This window comes from Carettochelys insculpta, chromosome 9, assembly GCF_033958435.1.
Source record: "Carettochelys insculpta isolate YL-2023 chromosome 9, ASM3395843v1, whole genome shotgun sequence".
Taxonomy (NCBI): domain Eukaryota; kingdom Metazoa; phylum Chordata; order Testudines; family Carettochelyidae; genus Carettochelys; species Carettochelys insculpta.
Window position 1 is genome coordinate 61,311,722 of NC_134145.1, and position 16,668 is coordinate 61,328,389.

The 16,668-nt window shown below is 42.4% G+C and overlaps 1 protein-coding gene across 6 annotated transcripts in view; it reads left to right on the plus strand.

The window, feature by feature from the left end:
• The window catches only part of FAM20B (FAM20B glycosaminoglycan xylosylkinase), a 28,265-nt gene extending 13,588 nt beyond the window's left edge, over positions 1-14,677 (plus strand). For 5 of the 6 annotated variants that reach the window (XM_075002990.1, XM_075002992.1, XM_075002991.1 and 2 more), the window contains 5 exons: positions 1,877-1,986; positions 3,621-3,792; positions 5,461-5,652; positions 8,397-8,456; positions 10,644-14,677. In XM_075002990.1, coding sequence (XP_074859091.1) covers positions 1,877-1,986; positions 3,621-3,792; positions 5,461-5,652; positions 8,397-8,456; positions 10,644-10,875 — 766 coding nt within the window. In that variant the 3' untranslated portion in view covers positions 10,876-14,677. The remainder of the gene's footprint in view (positions 1-1,876; positions 1,987-3,620; positions 3,793-5,460; positions 5,653-8,396; positions 8,457-10,643) is intronic. The other variant, XM_075002995.1, reaches the window with a different exon arrangement.
• Positions 14,678-16,668: the final 1,991 nt, after the last annotated feature.

Sequence of the window (16,668 nt, forward strand, 5' to 3'; positions counted from 1 at the left end):
GGGGGGGCAGATTTGGGGGCCAGGAAGGTAGAGCCTGGGAACGGGTTTTTGCAAAATTCTTTTGCGTTTAAAAGGGTTCCATGGCCAAATAAAATTGGGAAACGTTGGAGTTTGAGCCATGAATCTGATCTGGCATGACAGTTGCTGTGCTCCTCCTATTCCTGGGACAAGTTGAAAAGAAGTAATCTATATTCAGGGTATTTTTCCTCTGAACTTCATGCCTCCCCCCGCCCCCATCTGCCATGTTTGCTGAGAGGGGTCTGCTTTCCTGCATTGGACACAGCAGTATCTTTACTCAGTCACACTTTTTCCTACTTTTTGACAGTAGGATTATATTGGATTAAATAGAATAAAGTTTCGGTTTCTATAGGGGATATCGTACGAGTGCCATTGGGTCCTTTTTTTCTCTGGGGCTGTCCAGTCAGAGATTTGATTTTGGAGCTAATTTTCCTCATACTTTAGGTTCCTCTTCAGGCCTTGCATGACATCTGTCTAGCTTCAGTTAAGAAAGTCTGATGGGTGTTCTTTCAAAGCCCAAAATTGTTGCTCCTAGCTCTGTGGGAGGGGTCTCTGTAGAACGTGAGTTTGACACCTGTGTAGGATCTGGACCAGTTGTTTTATTATTTTCTGGCGTCCACAGCAGGTTCAAATCACACAAATTACAAGCTTTATTTTTAAGACGTTTGTTTCTTGCCATCATGTTTGCAAAGGTGACCTCTTGGCTATTACTCCATGTAGTGCTGCCTTATACCTAAGCCTTGGTTCAGTGAGGAGTGAACTGACACCTTCCCCGTTCATCAAAACTGGGTGCTAATATTTAACTCTGCTGACGCTTCAAGGGTTGTTTCTCTTAAATAGTTTTATTTCTCTTTATATATAGCCATCACATTTGTTCATACAAGTTCGATAATTGCAGACATCCAATTCTGTTGACTCTTTTGGTATGCTGTATCCCTCTGGTATAATTTGTTAAGATGAACGTTCTTCTTTGCCTATTTTGAATATTATTTTGAACTTCTTTGGGACTTTCTGAGGTGCTGAAAGCAGTTCCAAATATTATAGAACTAATCTTTGTCATACCTCTGAGAGAAGTATTTCCATTTTACAGAGGAGACAATTAAGGCACAAAGGTTAAGGGTAGGGCTTTCAAGTGAGTTAGGAGTATAAACTGGATTAATACTTGTGCTCCCAGATAACTCTAAAATCTCACTCTAAACAGGCATCTCGCCTGTGGTCACATCATAAACCAGACAGACACAGGAACAGAACTTAAGCACAAGTTCTTCACTGTCTGCTAAATTATCTTTCTCGCCTTCATGTGCTTTTAAATGTCTTTGTGTTTGCCAGAGACACCCAGGTTTCTCGCACCAGCTCAAGTTTAATTGAATTGAAGCTTAAATTGCAATAGAGTTTATCAGGTGGTTTCTAGGGATTATGATGAATTATCTTTCCATGTGCCCAGCCTAAGGCCCTTTGGTCTTTTTGCTTCATGCCGCTACAAGGAAAGAGTATATTTTATTATTTGAGATCTCCTCAGCCCAGGAAATGTCTGTAAAGACACCGTATTTGGCCCTTGGAAAAAAAAGGTGCATTTCAGGTTGCTCTGTATTGACCACTCAAGCCAATAAAGGGGTGTTGCTGATGGGCTGTAAATGCTTAGCCAAAGGAAAGTCTACTGACTGCCTTGTCAGAAGATAGGAGGTACAAATGGTGAGGGGTTAATTTCCAATCTGGTTCCAAGCTTATGTCCTGCTGTGACACAGCCATATTTGATTTTGCTCAGTGGCGTAGAGATCGGATGTAGTTTTTAGATTTGAAACTGCTACTCCTGTTACAAAGTCTAATACTTCGTCACCCTTCTTTCCCCCATAACCAGAATTCTGGGTTTCCGGCGAGCTCCACTAGTGGTTGGCAGGTTTGTGAATCTACGTACAGAGATCAAACCTGTTGCAACAGAGCAACTGCTGAGTACGTTCCTGACACTGGGTAAGTGGGTTCTAGGGATTGTGCATCTCACTGAAAACAAACAGAAAAGAGCAGTGGGAAACTAGCCTAGTTGTAGAACAGTTAAATACTGTGCAGGAACCTGATAAGCTGCTTCCAACCTTTGGAAGGATATAATATTAATATAACCTTGTTTGGTGGGAAAAGGGGGGATTGTTTTCCTACAAAAATTACTTGGTTTTACCTGTAATTTTTTTGCTCTTTTGCAATATTTATTTTAATAAGTATTTTCTCCCTTGTTAATAACAGAAGTCGTCAGAATAATTTAATAGCAGCTCTGATTATTAAAAATGGAATCCTATTGTACTCTGAGTAAACTGAATAGACATCTGGCTTCCGAATATACCAAATGGCTATGGATGATATTTGTGTAGCACAAGGCATAGCAACAGGATTATAACAAAGAGAAAAGATGTTTACCACTAGGTGTCGCAGAACAGTTCCACATATCTAGTTTTTAGTAGTAATGTTGATGGGATACAAGGACCTGGGGTAGAGGACAGGTAACAAGGTGGTACGATGACTGGAGGCTGGGAGAAAAGCAGTCTCCTAATCTCTCTGTTGCCAGAAAGCCACTGGCAAAGTGTTCCATCTATTGCCCTGCTCAGAACTAGTCCACGTAGAGGATTATGATCTACTGTTGCTGTCAGTTACTCTATTTGCTAAATAGCAAACATTTTTGCCAGAAACTTAAAGGATCCAATCCTGCAGAGGACCCATATAGATGTCATTGAGGTGGAATTCTTTTTTCTTTCAGCTTGCTTTTTTTTAAATATAGGAAATTAGATTAAAAACTTGACTTCAAAAATTTTGAAATTTTAATTATGTTAAGCACTCAGAAGTTAGGAAATGCCAGAATAAAGATTGCCTGTGTAACCTTAATTTGACCCCTTTGTGCATATACAATATGATAGTCTTTAACTATGTGATCACATGCCAGTATTTCCACTAGACCTCTCTAATTCACTGCACTTGGATGTTGGTGCTAACTTAATGAGCACCTAATTGAGTATTTTGTTTTCTCTTCATTGTTCAATGTCAAAGTCACAGAGTTAAAGGGTAGACAGAAGAAAACACTTTGTATAGCCTGGCCTCCTGTATATCACAGGTGATCATCCCCCTTGTGATAAACTCAAAAACTGAAGTTAAATCAGTCTACTATGTGGTACAGACAGAGACTAGGAGGGACTGAGATGCACCAGTGCCCAAGTCCATTAGATACCCGAGCAAGTGAGCACAGACAATTTTTAAATTTTTTAATGTCTGAGTGCTTGTCTTTGCAAACTCAATAATGTACTTCTAATGAAGTGTTTTGTGTTTGTGTGTTCAGTGTGTGTGTTTTCCCTTGCCTATTAAGTGGATCCTTTTAAAGAGAGCTTTTTCATCTTGTCAAAGATGAGTGATTTCATGTTAGGTCTCTCTCCATTTGGAACTTCTTTACAAAAGAGAAGTTTTGGTTTCCCTTGAGGGAATGAAGAGGAAGACCAAGTGAAGTAAACTGTTGAAAGGACTCCTTTGTGGAAATCTCTCTAAAAGTCGTACAGAGTGCTCCTCTCTTGTGTGGGCTTCCACAGATTTTGTTGCTGTTCTTGTGATATGTTTGTTTGGTTTTGAAGGTAACAGTACCTGTTTCTATGGGAAGTGCTACTATTGTCGAGAAACAGAACCGGCTTGTGCTGATGGAGACACCATGGAAGGGTCAGTCACGCTTTGGCTGCCGGATGTCTGGCCTCTGCAGAAGCACCGGCATCCTTGGGGAAGGACTTACCGTGAAGGCAAACTGGCCAGGTATAAAAACTCATAAGCATACTGCAGCAGTTGAGAGTGTACATATCTTTGCACCACTTAGCTGTGACTTGGGCTCTGTAACAATCACAGATCCAAAGGAACTTGAACCAAAACTTCTGATGAGACATGGGGAGCCAGCTCTCCCTCCTCCTGCACAGCAGCAGGGGCCACAGCGTGAGCTGCTGAATGCCAGCAGACAGTGTGGAGTGGTGCTGTGTGAGTGGAGGTGGCATTCTAGGGACCAGGCTGCTGAGGGCTTCAGACAGGGAAGTGCTGTAGTGTGGCCCCACTGTTGGAGAACTGGGTGGCGAAGAGATCCCTCTCTATTATCTGTAATATTTTCATATCCAGCAACCTCCTGGTTCCAGGGCTGCCGGATATGGAAGAGTTTACTGTACTGTTGCACAAAGACGCTGTAGGTAAATTTTCTTGTGAAATCAGCATGAAACTGTTGGGTGGGCAACTGTTCTTGTATTGTTAACCATAGAGCCCTTCCTGGTGAGCCAAAGATTGAAGTACCTTGGGAAGTAAGCTCTGTGGCATTGGGTATTAGGAATGGAGCTGTGCCATAAGAGAGGATTCTGTAGAGTGGTCTGCAAAGTGAAAGAGTTTGAAGACCCCAGGCATGGAGAATGAGTTTATAGAAAGGAAAGGAGGCAAAGAGCCCTGTGTGGGCTAGTGTAGTGCTCTGCAATGAGAGTGGGATCCCTTGGGTCCTGCAGAATACCCTGCTAGCAGGGGTGGAGTTAAAAAATAAATCTCGTGCAGGGCTCTGCCTCAGAGGCTCACCTGGGGAGGAGAAGATGGGGTGCTTCCAAACAAATCTCTGAAGGACCAGACAGACAATTTATAACATGGAAGTGCATGCAGGTGAGGCTTTCAGAGGCTAAAGGAGGCTCACTGTGTGGAATGTGTTCCATATCAGACCAGGAACCATTTTAAAACTGGAGTTTTATTAAACTTACTACACATAAACTTGCATGTGTAGTCCTTTCAGAGCATATCGGAATACTGCTGCTCCCTGAGCAAATCTTAAATCCTTAAAGAGAGAAGGCATAATAACTCTAACCTTGACATTTCCTTCTCTGCTGTAAAGGAGAAAGAGTAGATGCAGAAGGCCTTTAGGCTTGGCCAGACAGGTATTACTGGTAAGAGATCTTGGCATAGATGGAGGATAATAAATAGAGACAATCTACTCGAGGAGCTTGGTGGTCGATGGTACAGTCATCGGAGAGGCAGGTGATGTTCAGTCTTGCCATCTCTTGTCTTCGGAATTCATCACTGGAACCTTACTGCTAGATAATGGGCCATGAGTGAGAAAGCTCTGACCTTGTTTTCACTGGGAAAAAGGTGTATGTTTAATATGTGAAAAATATCTTTGAAACAAGAACTTGCCTTGCTTATAGCAAGATTGTAACATTAGATATTGTAGTAACTAAAACACATTAAGACACTTTTTTCATAGTGTAGACATGGCCATTATGCTAAAAAAACCCACTCTTTAAATACCACACTATTTGATAAGTAAAAAGACAACTGTAAGCAAAACTTGAAAGGTCAGCTGATATGTTTCTTCTAAATCTGTTGCAGAGTGCTCAGCTGTCGCTAGTGGCACCTGGTGGCTACAATAGTTTGTCATCTTGGTTGACTCCCCTTGTCTGCCTGCAGGTGGGAGTATGACGAGAGCTACTGTGATGCAGTTAAGAAGACCTCACCTTATGACTCAGGCCCCCGCCTCCTTGATATCATCGACACCGCCATCTTTGATTATTTGATTGGGAATGCTGACCGCCATCACTATGAGAGCTTCCAGGATGATGAAGGGGCCAGTATGCTCATCCTTCTGGACAATGCCAAAAGGTAGGCAGCATATTTGTGCTGTTGGTCACTTGGTGATGTGGAAAGCAGTGGACATCAGGGGATAGATCACCTGAGAATTATCCTGTTCTTCTGAAACATCTGGCATTGGGCACCATCAGAAGTCTGAATACTGGGTTAGTTGGATCATTAGTGTGACCTGGTATGGATATTCATATGTTCTAGATATGTGTTTTTTACTGTCCTGGATAAAGCAGATCCTGGGTAAAGCAGAACCCACAAAAGGTCAGTTTCAGTGTTACCCTACCTGTATTTCAACCATAAATTTCAAACGGTTTTGGTGTTTTACCTAGATTTTCCTGGTATGTTTTCCAGTGATGGAAATGTGTAAACTTTTGTGACTGATTTCCACTAGTGTTATGTGCCTGAAGCATTGTGTCTTTAATGCAATCTTCAGTTGAAGAGCTGCCTTTTAAGGTCACACGTTGCTGTTGAATAGTAGGGTGTTTGTCATTTTAGGGTCTGTCTACATGATGAAAGAATGTGTTTGCTTTAAAATCAAGTTAATGCTGGAAACATCTGTACATCTTACATTATATCTATACTTTCAGCTAAGAGTGAGAGTCCTAGGTCTTGTAGACATACTAGCTCAGATGAGAGTGCAAGTGTCCTAAAAAATGTAGTGTACCTGAGGTGGCCTGGTCTGCTGCAGCAGTTGTATGGAGCCAGCTGTGCTAACTACAGAATAGCTGAATCCCATGCGTATGTATTTGGTATGGATAGCTGATGCTTCTGTTGCCCCGATACCTTGGCTATGCTGCTATTTTTAGTGTGCTAGATCGCATGAGAGCTAGCAGAAGTGTGTCTGGGCTGGGAATCTCACAGAGTTTAGAGACAGGCTTAGCACAGGCAGTTGTAAAACTTAAAATTCTCTTTGGGGTTATGTAACCTAAGCTTTCCTCCTGTTGTAAAGGCATTAAACTCTACATTTGTGTTTCTCTTCACTAGGATTGAAATATTTTTGTGTGTGCGTTTTAAGTGCTAGCTGGTAGTGGGGCCTGGAACTATAGGGCGACAATGCTGTTTTTTTTTCTGGTGAGGCCAAAGGTGACACGGCTGGAATACTTGAATTACAAGGTGAATGGAGACAAGTATCAGAGGGGCAGCTGGATTAGTCTGTATCTGCACAAACGACGACAAGTCCTGTGGCACCTTATAGCGTAGCAGATATTTTGGAGCATAAGCTTTCATGGGCGAAGACCCTCTTCGTCAGCTTTGCCCATAAAAGCTTATGCTCCAAAATATCTGTTTGTCTGTGAGGTGCCACAGGACGACTTCAAGGTGAATGGAGACCACCAAAGGAGAAAACTGCCACACCACTCCACACACCATTGAGGAGCTCCAGCAGGTCAATCATTTTGCTACACTGTCATCTTAGCATATTCTATAATACATGTTAAAAATATTTCGTAACCTAGTGACGACTTTGCCTTGGTGTTGAGTTACTCATGAGCTACTGTGATTGGTAGCTAACTTGATTTTAAAGCACCTTTTTGTCATCCAGACAGACCCTTCGAAGGCCTGAAAACACCATTTCTTTCTTGTGACTCTTGGCCTTCCTTTAAGTATTGGGTTTTCTGGCTTCTTTCTTTTATTGTGAGTAGTACTAATCTGTCTGAAGTAAAGATGACTCGGATAAAGTTTTATTGCTGTTTATGCATCAGCCCCTTCAGTGACTCCTTCCATGATGTCATCTGGAATGTATTACGCTTTAGGACTGTTAGTTAATTACTGCAGCTCTCGCATTGCTTTTGGCAGAGTCAGCAAAAATGGTGGCTTTTTAAAATGTTTTAAGAGCGAGCTACATATTAGTTACCCATGACTATCACCATTACTACCCAGTAGGTCAGGGCTTTTGTTATAACCACCTGTGTTCACATTTGTAAGCTTTAGAAACAATTTCCTCTAAGGACATCTCAGCTCCAGAAGAGAATTTCTTTGGACAGTTTGAGTAAAGTCCTTTTAGCTATCTTTGAGTTACTTGAATGTGAAAAAAATATGTTGATGTTTTAAGGCTTTTTATGCTAAGCAACTCAGATGAATAAAACAGCTCCACACTTTGCATATAAATGCTCCTTTTTAAGGAGCAGTCATGCTGTTATATTTGTGAAGAAATAATTAAATTTGTAAGTGATTGAAAAATAACTTCTGTGCAAGTTGATTTGTCATATATTTAATTGGTATCTAAAATATATTATGAAGTTCTTTGGACAGTTATCCAGCTGAAAGGTGACTATGGGTTTAAACAGGTTAGAATTGATCAGCTTTTTGTATCCCTGGCCTTCAGCTCCAGGTTGGGCATCTTGGAGGTCTACAAGCATCATGTGGCTGTTCCTCAATTCATTCCCTGTCCAGGTATGCCAGGGAGCTGTTACTCTCACTGTCTAACCTGATATACTTTCACGCTCTCTAACCTGATATGTCCCACCTGTTTCCCTCCTTAGCTCAGCAATGCAGGCTACATCACCGAATTTCTTCACAGGTTGTTTTTAAAGTCCCTTGAGATGTCTTGGTAGAGTAATGTACTATCAAAGCTGAACCTGCTGCTGGTTGGGTATATTAAAAGAATCTGTTGGGAGTTGTATAATTGCTCATGGACTCTGAGTGTTTTAGCTTAACTGATTTTGAGTTGCTGAACCATGGAATTGTTTGGTTATTGATTTCAGAATCCTTACAGAATCTGCTGAGTGTTCTGCTGGCTCACATGCTTCTAATTTGTTTTTCAGTTTTGGAAACCCCTCCTTAGATGAGAGAAGCATCCTAGCTCCTCTTTATCAGTGCTGCATGTAAGTAATCCCGGAGAACCCATTGTGGTTACTTGTATGCAACTGCCAAATCAAAATCAGCAGCACACTGAAATTCATAGCAGAGAATCCCACCGACAGCCTGGAAACATGCGGGTTAGGACCAGAACACTTCTGTTTTCCTGTTTGATGCACTGTAAGAGTACTCAGGAAGTAAATAAACACATTTTGATTATAGTAAATCAAAGCAAAGAGCGTGGATGACTCAGAGGATCGATCATGGGAAATGGAGTCTTTCACTTTTAGGCCACTGGTTCAAATTTACCTTTGGTCAGTAATGATAGCTGCAGCAGTTCAGTGGCTTCTGTGAAATGAATTGGTCTCTGGCCAGTTCCTGTTTGCATCACTATTAGAACATTCCCATTACAACTCTCACTGACAGAAGCCATGGATAAGCTTACTGCTGATGGCCATTGTGAGGGCTGAGGTACAGTTGCAAGGGAGCAAGTGGAGGAAGCTTGTGCTGTCGTAACATGTGCGATTCTTGCTTTGGGTTATACGGAGAACTTGAGCCTTCAAAACTGCTCTTCATTGTACTGCATAGGGGGAAGGGTGCTTCTCTGTGAGACCCTTTTTCTTGTCCCTTGTCTGTGCCTGCATTTAGGCAGAGTTCTTCAGGGTATTCAGGGACCACTCGGAGCAGAGGGTGTTGTCTGGGGTTCTCTTTTCACTGTTCCTCCTCTAAGTCCCTCATTTTGTTCCTGAGACCCTCTTTTTTCATTCTTTTGTCCCCTGCAGTATGTTGATTTTGGGGTTCTGTGGCCCCATGCTTATGTGGTGGCGGGAGCCTTTCTTTGCTTTTACAGGCTCTGCTCTTCATGTCCAGTTACTAGATAGGCTGCATGTTGCATGAATGCTTAACCCCCACCTCCCTGCTCTCCTTCGCAAAAAAAAAAAAGCCCCAAGAAAATGAAATCGGTACAGTAGTTTGCATGACTGTGCTACATCAGGGCAGTGCAGATGGGAAAAGAAAATTACTTCACTTTTGAAAATAGGCTGGACTCTTGAGAGTTCCTTGAGCTGCCCCTTGAGGGTTCAATGTATTGTCCGTATTCTTTGGAGTCTCTGAACTAGGAGCTTTGCAGGGTACGCAAGATCAGCACCTCAGACTGCAAGTACAGCCCTCTATATACCACAGCATATGTGACCTGCATTCTTTTGTACTACCTCTGGTTTCTGCAGCAAACTAAAGTCTGCATAAAACTGAAATTTCAAAAGCAGCATGAAGTAAATAAACATCAGTGAGTTAAAAAATGATTAAACACATCCTTAGCTTTCCCTAGTTATTATTTTTAAATGTTTTCTCCTCGTTTTGTGTGGTTCTTTTGGAGTATGTCCTTTGCTTTGAGTTCCACCAAACAAAATCCTAGAGTAGAGATTTCCAGAGGCAGGTCCCTTTCCGTCCTTGCAGGCGATTCAGCAGCTCTCTTATCTCCATTCTCACTCAGCCCAGGTGGTCCATGGACAGCTCATGATGCCTCTAGACAGGGATACCAATAAACAGAATGTGAATGTGCTAAAATCTGTCTCAGCTGTTTTGACTGCAGAATTCACAGCGTCTACTGGGGATCGGGGAAACCTGGTGACACTGCCCTCACTTGAAACTTGCTGAGGATGAGGTGCTCAGGACGTCAGCTGTGGCAAATTGCTCCAACAGGGCAGCTTCGATGGGAGGATTCCCCAGCAGAAAATTGTTCAAATGTGATAGTGAACAAAGATTAAATGACAAACTAGGAAGAACATTGCTATGTATGTTGACTTGGTAGGGAAGATTTGTCAGCTGACTTCTCTCATCCCTGCTGGTGGTTGAAGTTCTGACTGGAGTAGTGCCGAGCTCCCTTCAAACACTGTTTTGGGTTAGCAGCCGGACCTCTCATTCGGTTCCATTCTCCAGCTCGGTCTAGGAGTCCCTAAAACCAGCTTTCGCTGCACTCTTCCTTATCAGCTGTCAGGAGTTTCAATCGCATATTAAATGACTTTCACTTTACTTTGGGTGACAATCCTACAGAGTGGAGGGGGAAGAGAGCCAGTTATAATTTGCTCCCTCCATATAGGTGTAACTGTGTTGTAACCAGACTCCACAATATGGGGCAAGTGTATGGTAGTGCTGGTGGGACATTAGACTGGAAGTCCTGTGTGTACTAGTGTGATGTATTCTCATCTTTCCAGCATTCGGGTCTCCACCTGGAACAGACTGAATTACCTGAAGAATGGAGTGCTGAAGTCTGCCTTAAAGACTGCCATGTCTCATGACCCCATCTCACCAGTGCTCTCTGACCCTCACTTGGAGGCCGTGGACCAGCGGCTCCTGAGCATCCTGGCTACAGTGAAACAGTGCACAGACCAGTTTGGTCCAGACATTGTGCTGGTGGAGGACAGGATGACGCTCTCCCATTTGTAACTGTCATGGAAAACAGAAGAAACTCCTTTTTAAAAAAAATTAATAGAAAAACAGCACAATCGTTCTACGTGGCTTTGCCCAGGAGGGACTGGAAATGAATGGAAAAGTTTCTGAGCCAGAGAAAAAGGTGGTGGTGAAGGTCTTTCTCTTGGCTGACAGCAGTGAGAGAAGGCGGAGAGTTTGGGAGCCCTTGAATGGTCTGGGAGCCACAATGGCAGCTTTGCCGTCATGGTGTGTCCATTGCTGGCAGTGGACATTGCACTGGGAAAATACAACTGGTGGTGTTAATGAAAAAGAGCGTGGAATTCAGACATTAATATGTGGGCTGGTTCTAGACAGAACATTGCAGATGGAAAATCATGGTGTCCTCTCCCCTTTCTCTTTCCCCAGTCACCCGCTCTTAATATGCTCTTATGAGGTGTCAGTCCAATTCAGGGTTGTACATAATTCAGGGTGAACTTGTTAGGCATTTTTCAGCCTCTTTACAAAATGAGGAAAGGTAAGTCAAATAATTAGTGCCCCTTAGCCGCCCCCTTGTGGGGTAGAATGTGCCTGTGAACATCCGTGGGATGAGAGAGCGAGTGTCTGCTCTTCAGTTATCTTCTTATTAATAAGATGCTGGGAAGTGGGGTCTACTTCATATGTGGTGATACCTCAATGTTATCATTGAAGTGTTAATGGAGATTCATCCAGGCAGTGGGAAGGTGAGGAGACAACAGGATTTTTTATGGCACTAAGGTCCATCCAATGTTTGGTAATTAATATAGGTTCCCCAAGAACATGGACCATCACTACTTTCTGTACATAGGGAATATAGCAGTCTGAGCAGAGCAGGCCGCCCCGTGATTCTGTGTCCATATTAACCAAATTATCTTTGTATTATAACTGAGAAGCAGAATAAATTCTACTCTCAGAGGAGATTCGGCTTTGCCAGATCATTCTTCTCACAGTAGGCCCTATAAATGCCTGAGCAGAGTGTATAATATGAGCTAGGAACAGGGTTCTTGCAAGTGTTGGCTGCTAGGCCTGTGTTGTTGAAGAGCTCAATCCCTGCCTCTCCCAGTGGCAGTCTCAGGGGGATTGAGTTGTAGAAGGCCAGACATTTGCTTCTCTGGGGGAGCTCTTAAGGCGTGAGCAACTCCAATTGGCCTCCTCCCTTTTCCCAACTGCCCCTTTATAATTCAATCTGTGACATACTGACTCTGGCGGTTGTCTTGGAATTCTACCTTGTGTTGGTCTGAGGGGCATTTTTTGTTACAGCAGACTTGGTGCTCATGAAAAATAGATCCTGTCTATAAGAGGGTATGATAGAGGAGTGTCATGCGTGTTTTCCTGTACATTTGTCAATGCATCTCAGTGTTGAATTGAAGTTCTTTTTGTTGATCTTGTGTCATCTCCCAGCAGAGATTTCAAGCTGTTACAGATTAGCTTGAGGCTACAAAACTCATAATTTCTGATAAACTCATTATTTAAATTCATGACTCCAGAAGCAAAAAAGGATTTTTTTGGTGCACTCTGACATCTACTGTCCTTGCATCAATTTGATGTATGTAGTTAATACGGTACACACAAGAAGGATTAATCTTCCTCAGGCTTCCTCCTAGAAATACCAGGGTTGGGGAATGCTTTTGTATGCTGTACTTTAGATGATACAAAGAGCAGCAAGCTGATCTCCATTTCTGTCCTTGTTCTGGCCTCCTACAATTTGTTTATTTCTTTGTTTATATCTGCCAGTTTACGGAATAAGAATCTTTCTTGGCTCTGCCATGGCTGGCAATTGGAGTGTGTCCTTTTTGTTGCAGGTGTTGACCCTAATGAAATGTAGCAAGATAGAATAGAAATAAAAAGTAACTCGGTGTTCTCACTGATGCACCTGCTGCTGTAGCCAGTCTAACAGGTATAAGTGGAGGAGATTACTTTGAAAATGCAGTTGGTATTATTCAAGGTGGGGGTGTGTACACTTCAGGAAGCGAAGATGCTGTTAATTATAGGTGTCATCAGGCATTAGCCTTTCACCTCAGTGGGCGCTGGGCTCACATCATGGTTGGAGCATAGGTGAGAGTCTGTTCTGGTATTAGGTCCCTTCTGGACCATCATTCAGGTCACAAACCTGCTAGACAGGTGGATTTAGGACTGGAATAATAGTGGTTGCTAGAGAAAAGACTGAAGTGCAGTGACAGCCGTGAGAGAATTTTATGTAATCCTTGTTGGCACTGTACCTGAATTTAAACTAGTGCCTAATATTCCACTTTCATGAATACTGAATTCACTTTTCAAAGTCAAACTGCATTTGGACAGTGAGTTTTCCTACCACGTGTGAATTGTTCCTCCTGGCTTCCAATAGAGCCAAACTGCTTCAGCATGAACTAATTTTATTGTGCTTTTGTGTGGGAGTGTTGGCTCATCCTTCTCCATGTTTGAGGGCCGCCTTCTGCCCCCTCACTCCTTTCAATGGGGCTACTTGTGGTGTCATATATTACTGGGAATGGTAGAGGATGACCGAATTAAGCTTTGTTGATGTGCATTGGCATTAAATGTTTACTGTGAAACTGAAAATAACTTATTCAAGGGGGACAGAGAAGGAAAATGGTGTAGCTTGTATGATCTCATGAGTCTGTTTTTTTTTTTTGTTTTTTTGTTTTTTGTTTTTTTTTTTGACATATCAGCCATGACTCTTGACAGTGCAGGAAAACTCAGTAGGCCGGGTGGGACTGGGATTTTATTTAGGTGCTAATTTGCATTTGGTGGTGGGTTTTTATTTAAAACTTATGATCTTACCATGAAATGAAATTAGTAGAAAGAGCTTGTGGTTTGCTGTCTCTGACTTCCAGCTTTGCCCTTTGCACTGAGTTGATTTACTAGCCTGCTTTCCCACACTATGACTGTAAGAAAATTAAAGCACTGTATCTTGGTTAAGAGTAAGTGGAAGAGGGGTGAATAGGCAAATTTAGAGGAGGGTGGAAGTGGGAAATACAGGGGTGTTTTTATGATGTTACCTGGAAGGTCATTGGAAGAGTCTGCTCAGGGCTTGACATGAAGCAAGCAGAGAGAAACACAGTGTCCTTCCTTATCTAAAGCTAGGATGACTAACCTGTTGCTTGCAGGGCAGATTTTAGCTCAGTGTTAGAGTTGCCATTTTGGCAGTGCAGGTTTTTTCCCCTTCCTGTAGAAGGCTTTCTGAAATTTTAACCCCAGCCAATGGCTATCCCAAAATAAAGGGAAAGGCATCCATATCCCAGCAGGGTCTGTCTTGTACCTGTAAAAATGGCATACCTCATTTTTAAGATGTGCTAGGTACTGTCAGTGGGATTTTCCTGAGGCCCTCTTATTCCAGTTGTCACAGTCTATGGATACACACATGGTAAATGACTTGCCCCAGATGTTACAAAGCTCATCAGCCTTGGGGGTATTAATAGTGATAGTGCAGAACTTAACAACTAATCAAGTCGAGCTTCATCAGCCTGCTGTTGTTTATCTCCTGACTGAGTCAGCAAGTAGGGTGGAGGAAATGCTCTCTAATTTGCTCCTCTATCAGCATGTAATGAACCGGAGTGTGTATTGCCAAACAAACTTCAATCCAAAATAATAATTTATTAGGATGGTAACTTGTTTGCTGTGGCAGCTGGAACTGGAAACAAACACTTGTCTTGGAACTGCCAGAGAATTGCCCCGGGGAGCAAACTGCACAAATGGAGATTGTTAGTAAGGAGAGAGAACAAACACTATCCTGACTTTCTACCTGTGTTCCCCAGGGCCACACTCTGCCTAAAGAAATGTGTGAATAAAAAAATTTAATAAAGCATTGGTTGGTTGAGTCTCTTTGCTTTGGTTTCTCAGCATACCGGCTTAAACTTCAGTTTTGCACTGCTATCATTTGGTGGTAGTTTCTACAAAAGCAGGTAGTGGTATCCATGCCAGTGGTGCATTTTCAAGAGAGGGACAAGTCGTAATGTTTGCAAACTAGCTGCTCAGGTTAGGAGAGGTACGGCCAAGAAAATGTCTCTGCTATGGATTTGTCAAAGGAAAGCCCTCATGTGCAAGTGGTCTCCAGAATGCGAATGTTTTGACATTAGAAAATTCACCCCAAGGGCCTACACTGGGAGAGGAGCAATTGTTCTGTGTTCCATCATCAGACCAGTCATGTTACATAGAGTAGTCAGGGACACAGGCATTAAATTGCCAGCTATTTAGGGCAGGCTTTCAGCTCCTGTATTGGCTGTGAAGCCAATAAGCCAAAAGAGGGAGTAAAGAGAGAGCAGGAAAGTCCCTTGTCTCCCCAGGCTCAGTTCTGCTGTAGCCAGTTCATAAATGAAGATTCTTGGATTATCCCATCGCAGCAAGTGTGACATGCACAATCCTAAATGTTTGAGTGTTACATGGAGATCGGGAGGGAACTGCAGTGTGCATGAGGTCTACCGAGACCACAGCAGTGTGATTGTTGGACTCAGGCACCTACCAGAATCACACTCAAATGCAATGTGGTGGTTGACCCTGGGTTGCATTTGAGGCCTAGATTTGGCCTGTGGTGTCATATCCACATCAGCATGCAAAAGGAAAGCCTGCTTTCAGTGCACACAAATTCACCAACAAAAATTAGAACAGATTTTCAGCACTTTAAAATTTACATCTCTGTCTTTTTGCTCCTTTGCATTGTGTAACTACAGTATCACTTTATCTCCACTATTTTATACGCCTATTTCCCCTTGGAAAGAGAGAACCCTTTCTGCTTCTCAATTCTTATCATTTCACAATTCTTAGAAACTACAGGTTGAACCTCTCTCTTCCAGCACCCTCAGGACCTGACCAGTGCCAAATGAAAGAATTTGCTGGACCACAGGAGGTCAATATTGTGTAACAGCATTACCAACACTGCCACTGCTTACTGGGCTCTTAGAAGACATTTAGGGGTAAATTACAGCTAAATAACAGCACAGAACACAGAGAGCCACAACTGGTGGCTGTGAACAAATTGTATGGAACCACCGGAAACTTGAAAACACCCATAGGTGGTTGTCTGGTTAACTAAAATCATGCCAGATACGGGATGTTGCTGGACTAGAGAGGTTCAGCCTGTAAAAGGGGTGTTACAGCTTTCTCAATTTAAGATCTTACATTGAAGGTTACCCTTTTCGTTATGTTTTCTTTAAAATCTTTTCTCAAAATTTTCAATTTTTTCACTGTTTAGCAAAGAAATCAAAAAGGTTTTTAGCCTGTCTAGAAATATGCTGCTTCAGTTTCTTTGCCACATAGCTGTCCAATCTGGCTGTTGATAAATGTATGCAGTGTTTTTGTTATTGGTCCCAGGACAGGGGTTGGCAACCCAAAGGGCAAGAAGAGCCTTTTTTTCAAATTCAGTAAAAAAAAACACACTAATTCAAGAGCCACAATGTATGTGACTATGACACAGTCCTTAATAAATAACATCAAACCACACTTTTCGTAACCCGTTTTAAGAACAGCACACACGCATATCCCACAATGCACTACCCATATTAAAGGGGAAGTTATCCAACTGAGATCACATATTGTTTGCTATTCAGATCTGAGTTGTTCCTTGTTGGGCTTCTAGATGTTCACCAAAATATCGAAAATAAACAGGAGGGGTTTGTTTATTTATTTATTTATTTTACTTTTTGCTTTGCAACTGTAGTATTGGGAGCTACAAAGAAGTCATTAAGGAGCTGCGTGTGGCTGGGGAGCTGCAGGTTACAGACCTCTATCCCAGGATGTTAGAGACAAGGTGGGTGAAATCTTTTTTATTTGACGGACTTCTGTTGCTGAAAGAAATGAGCT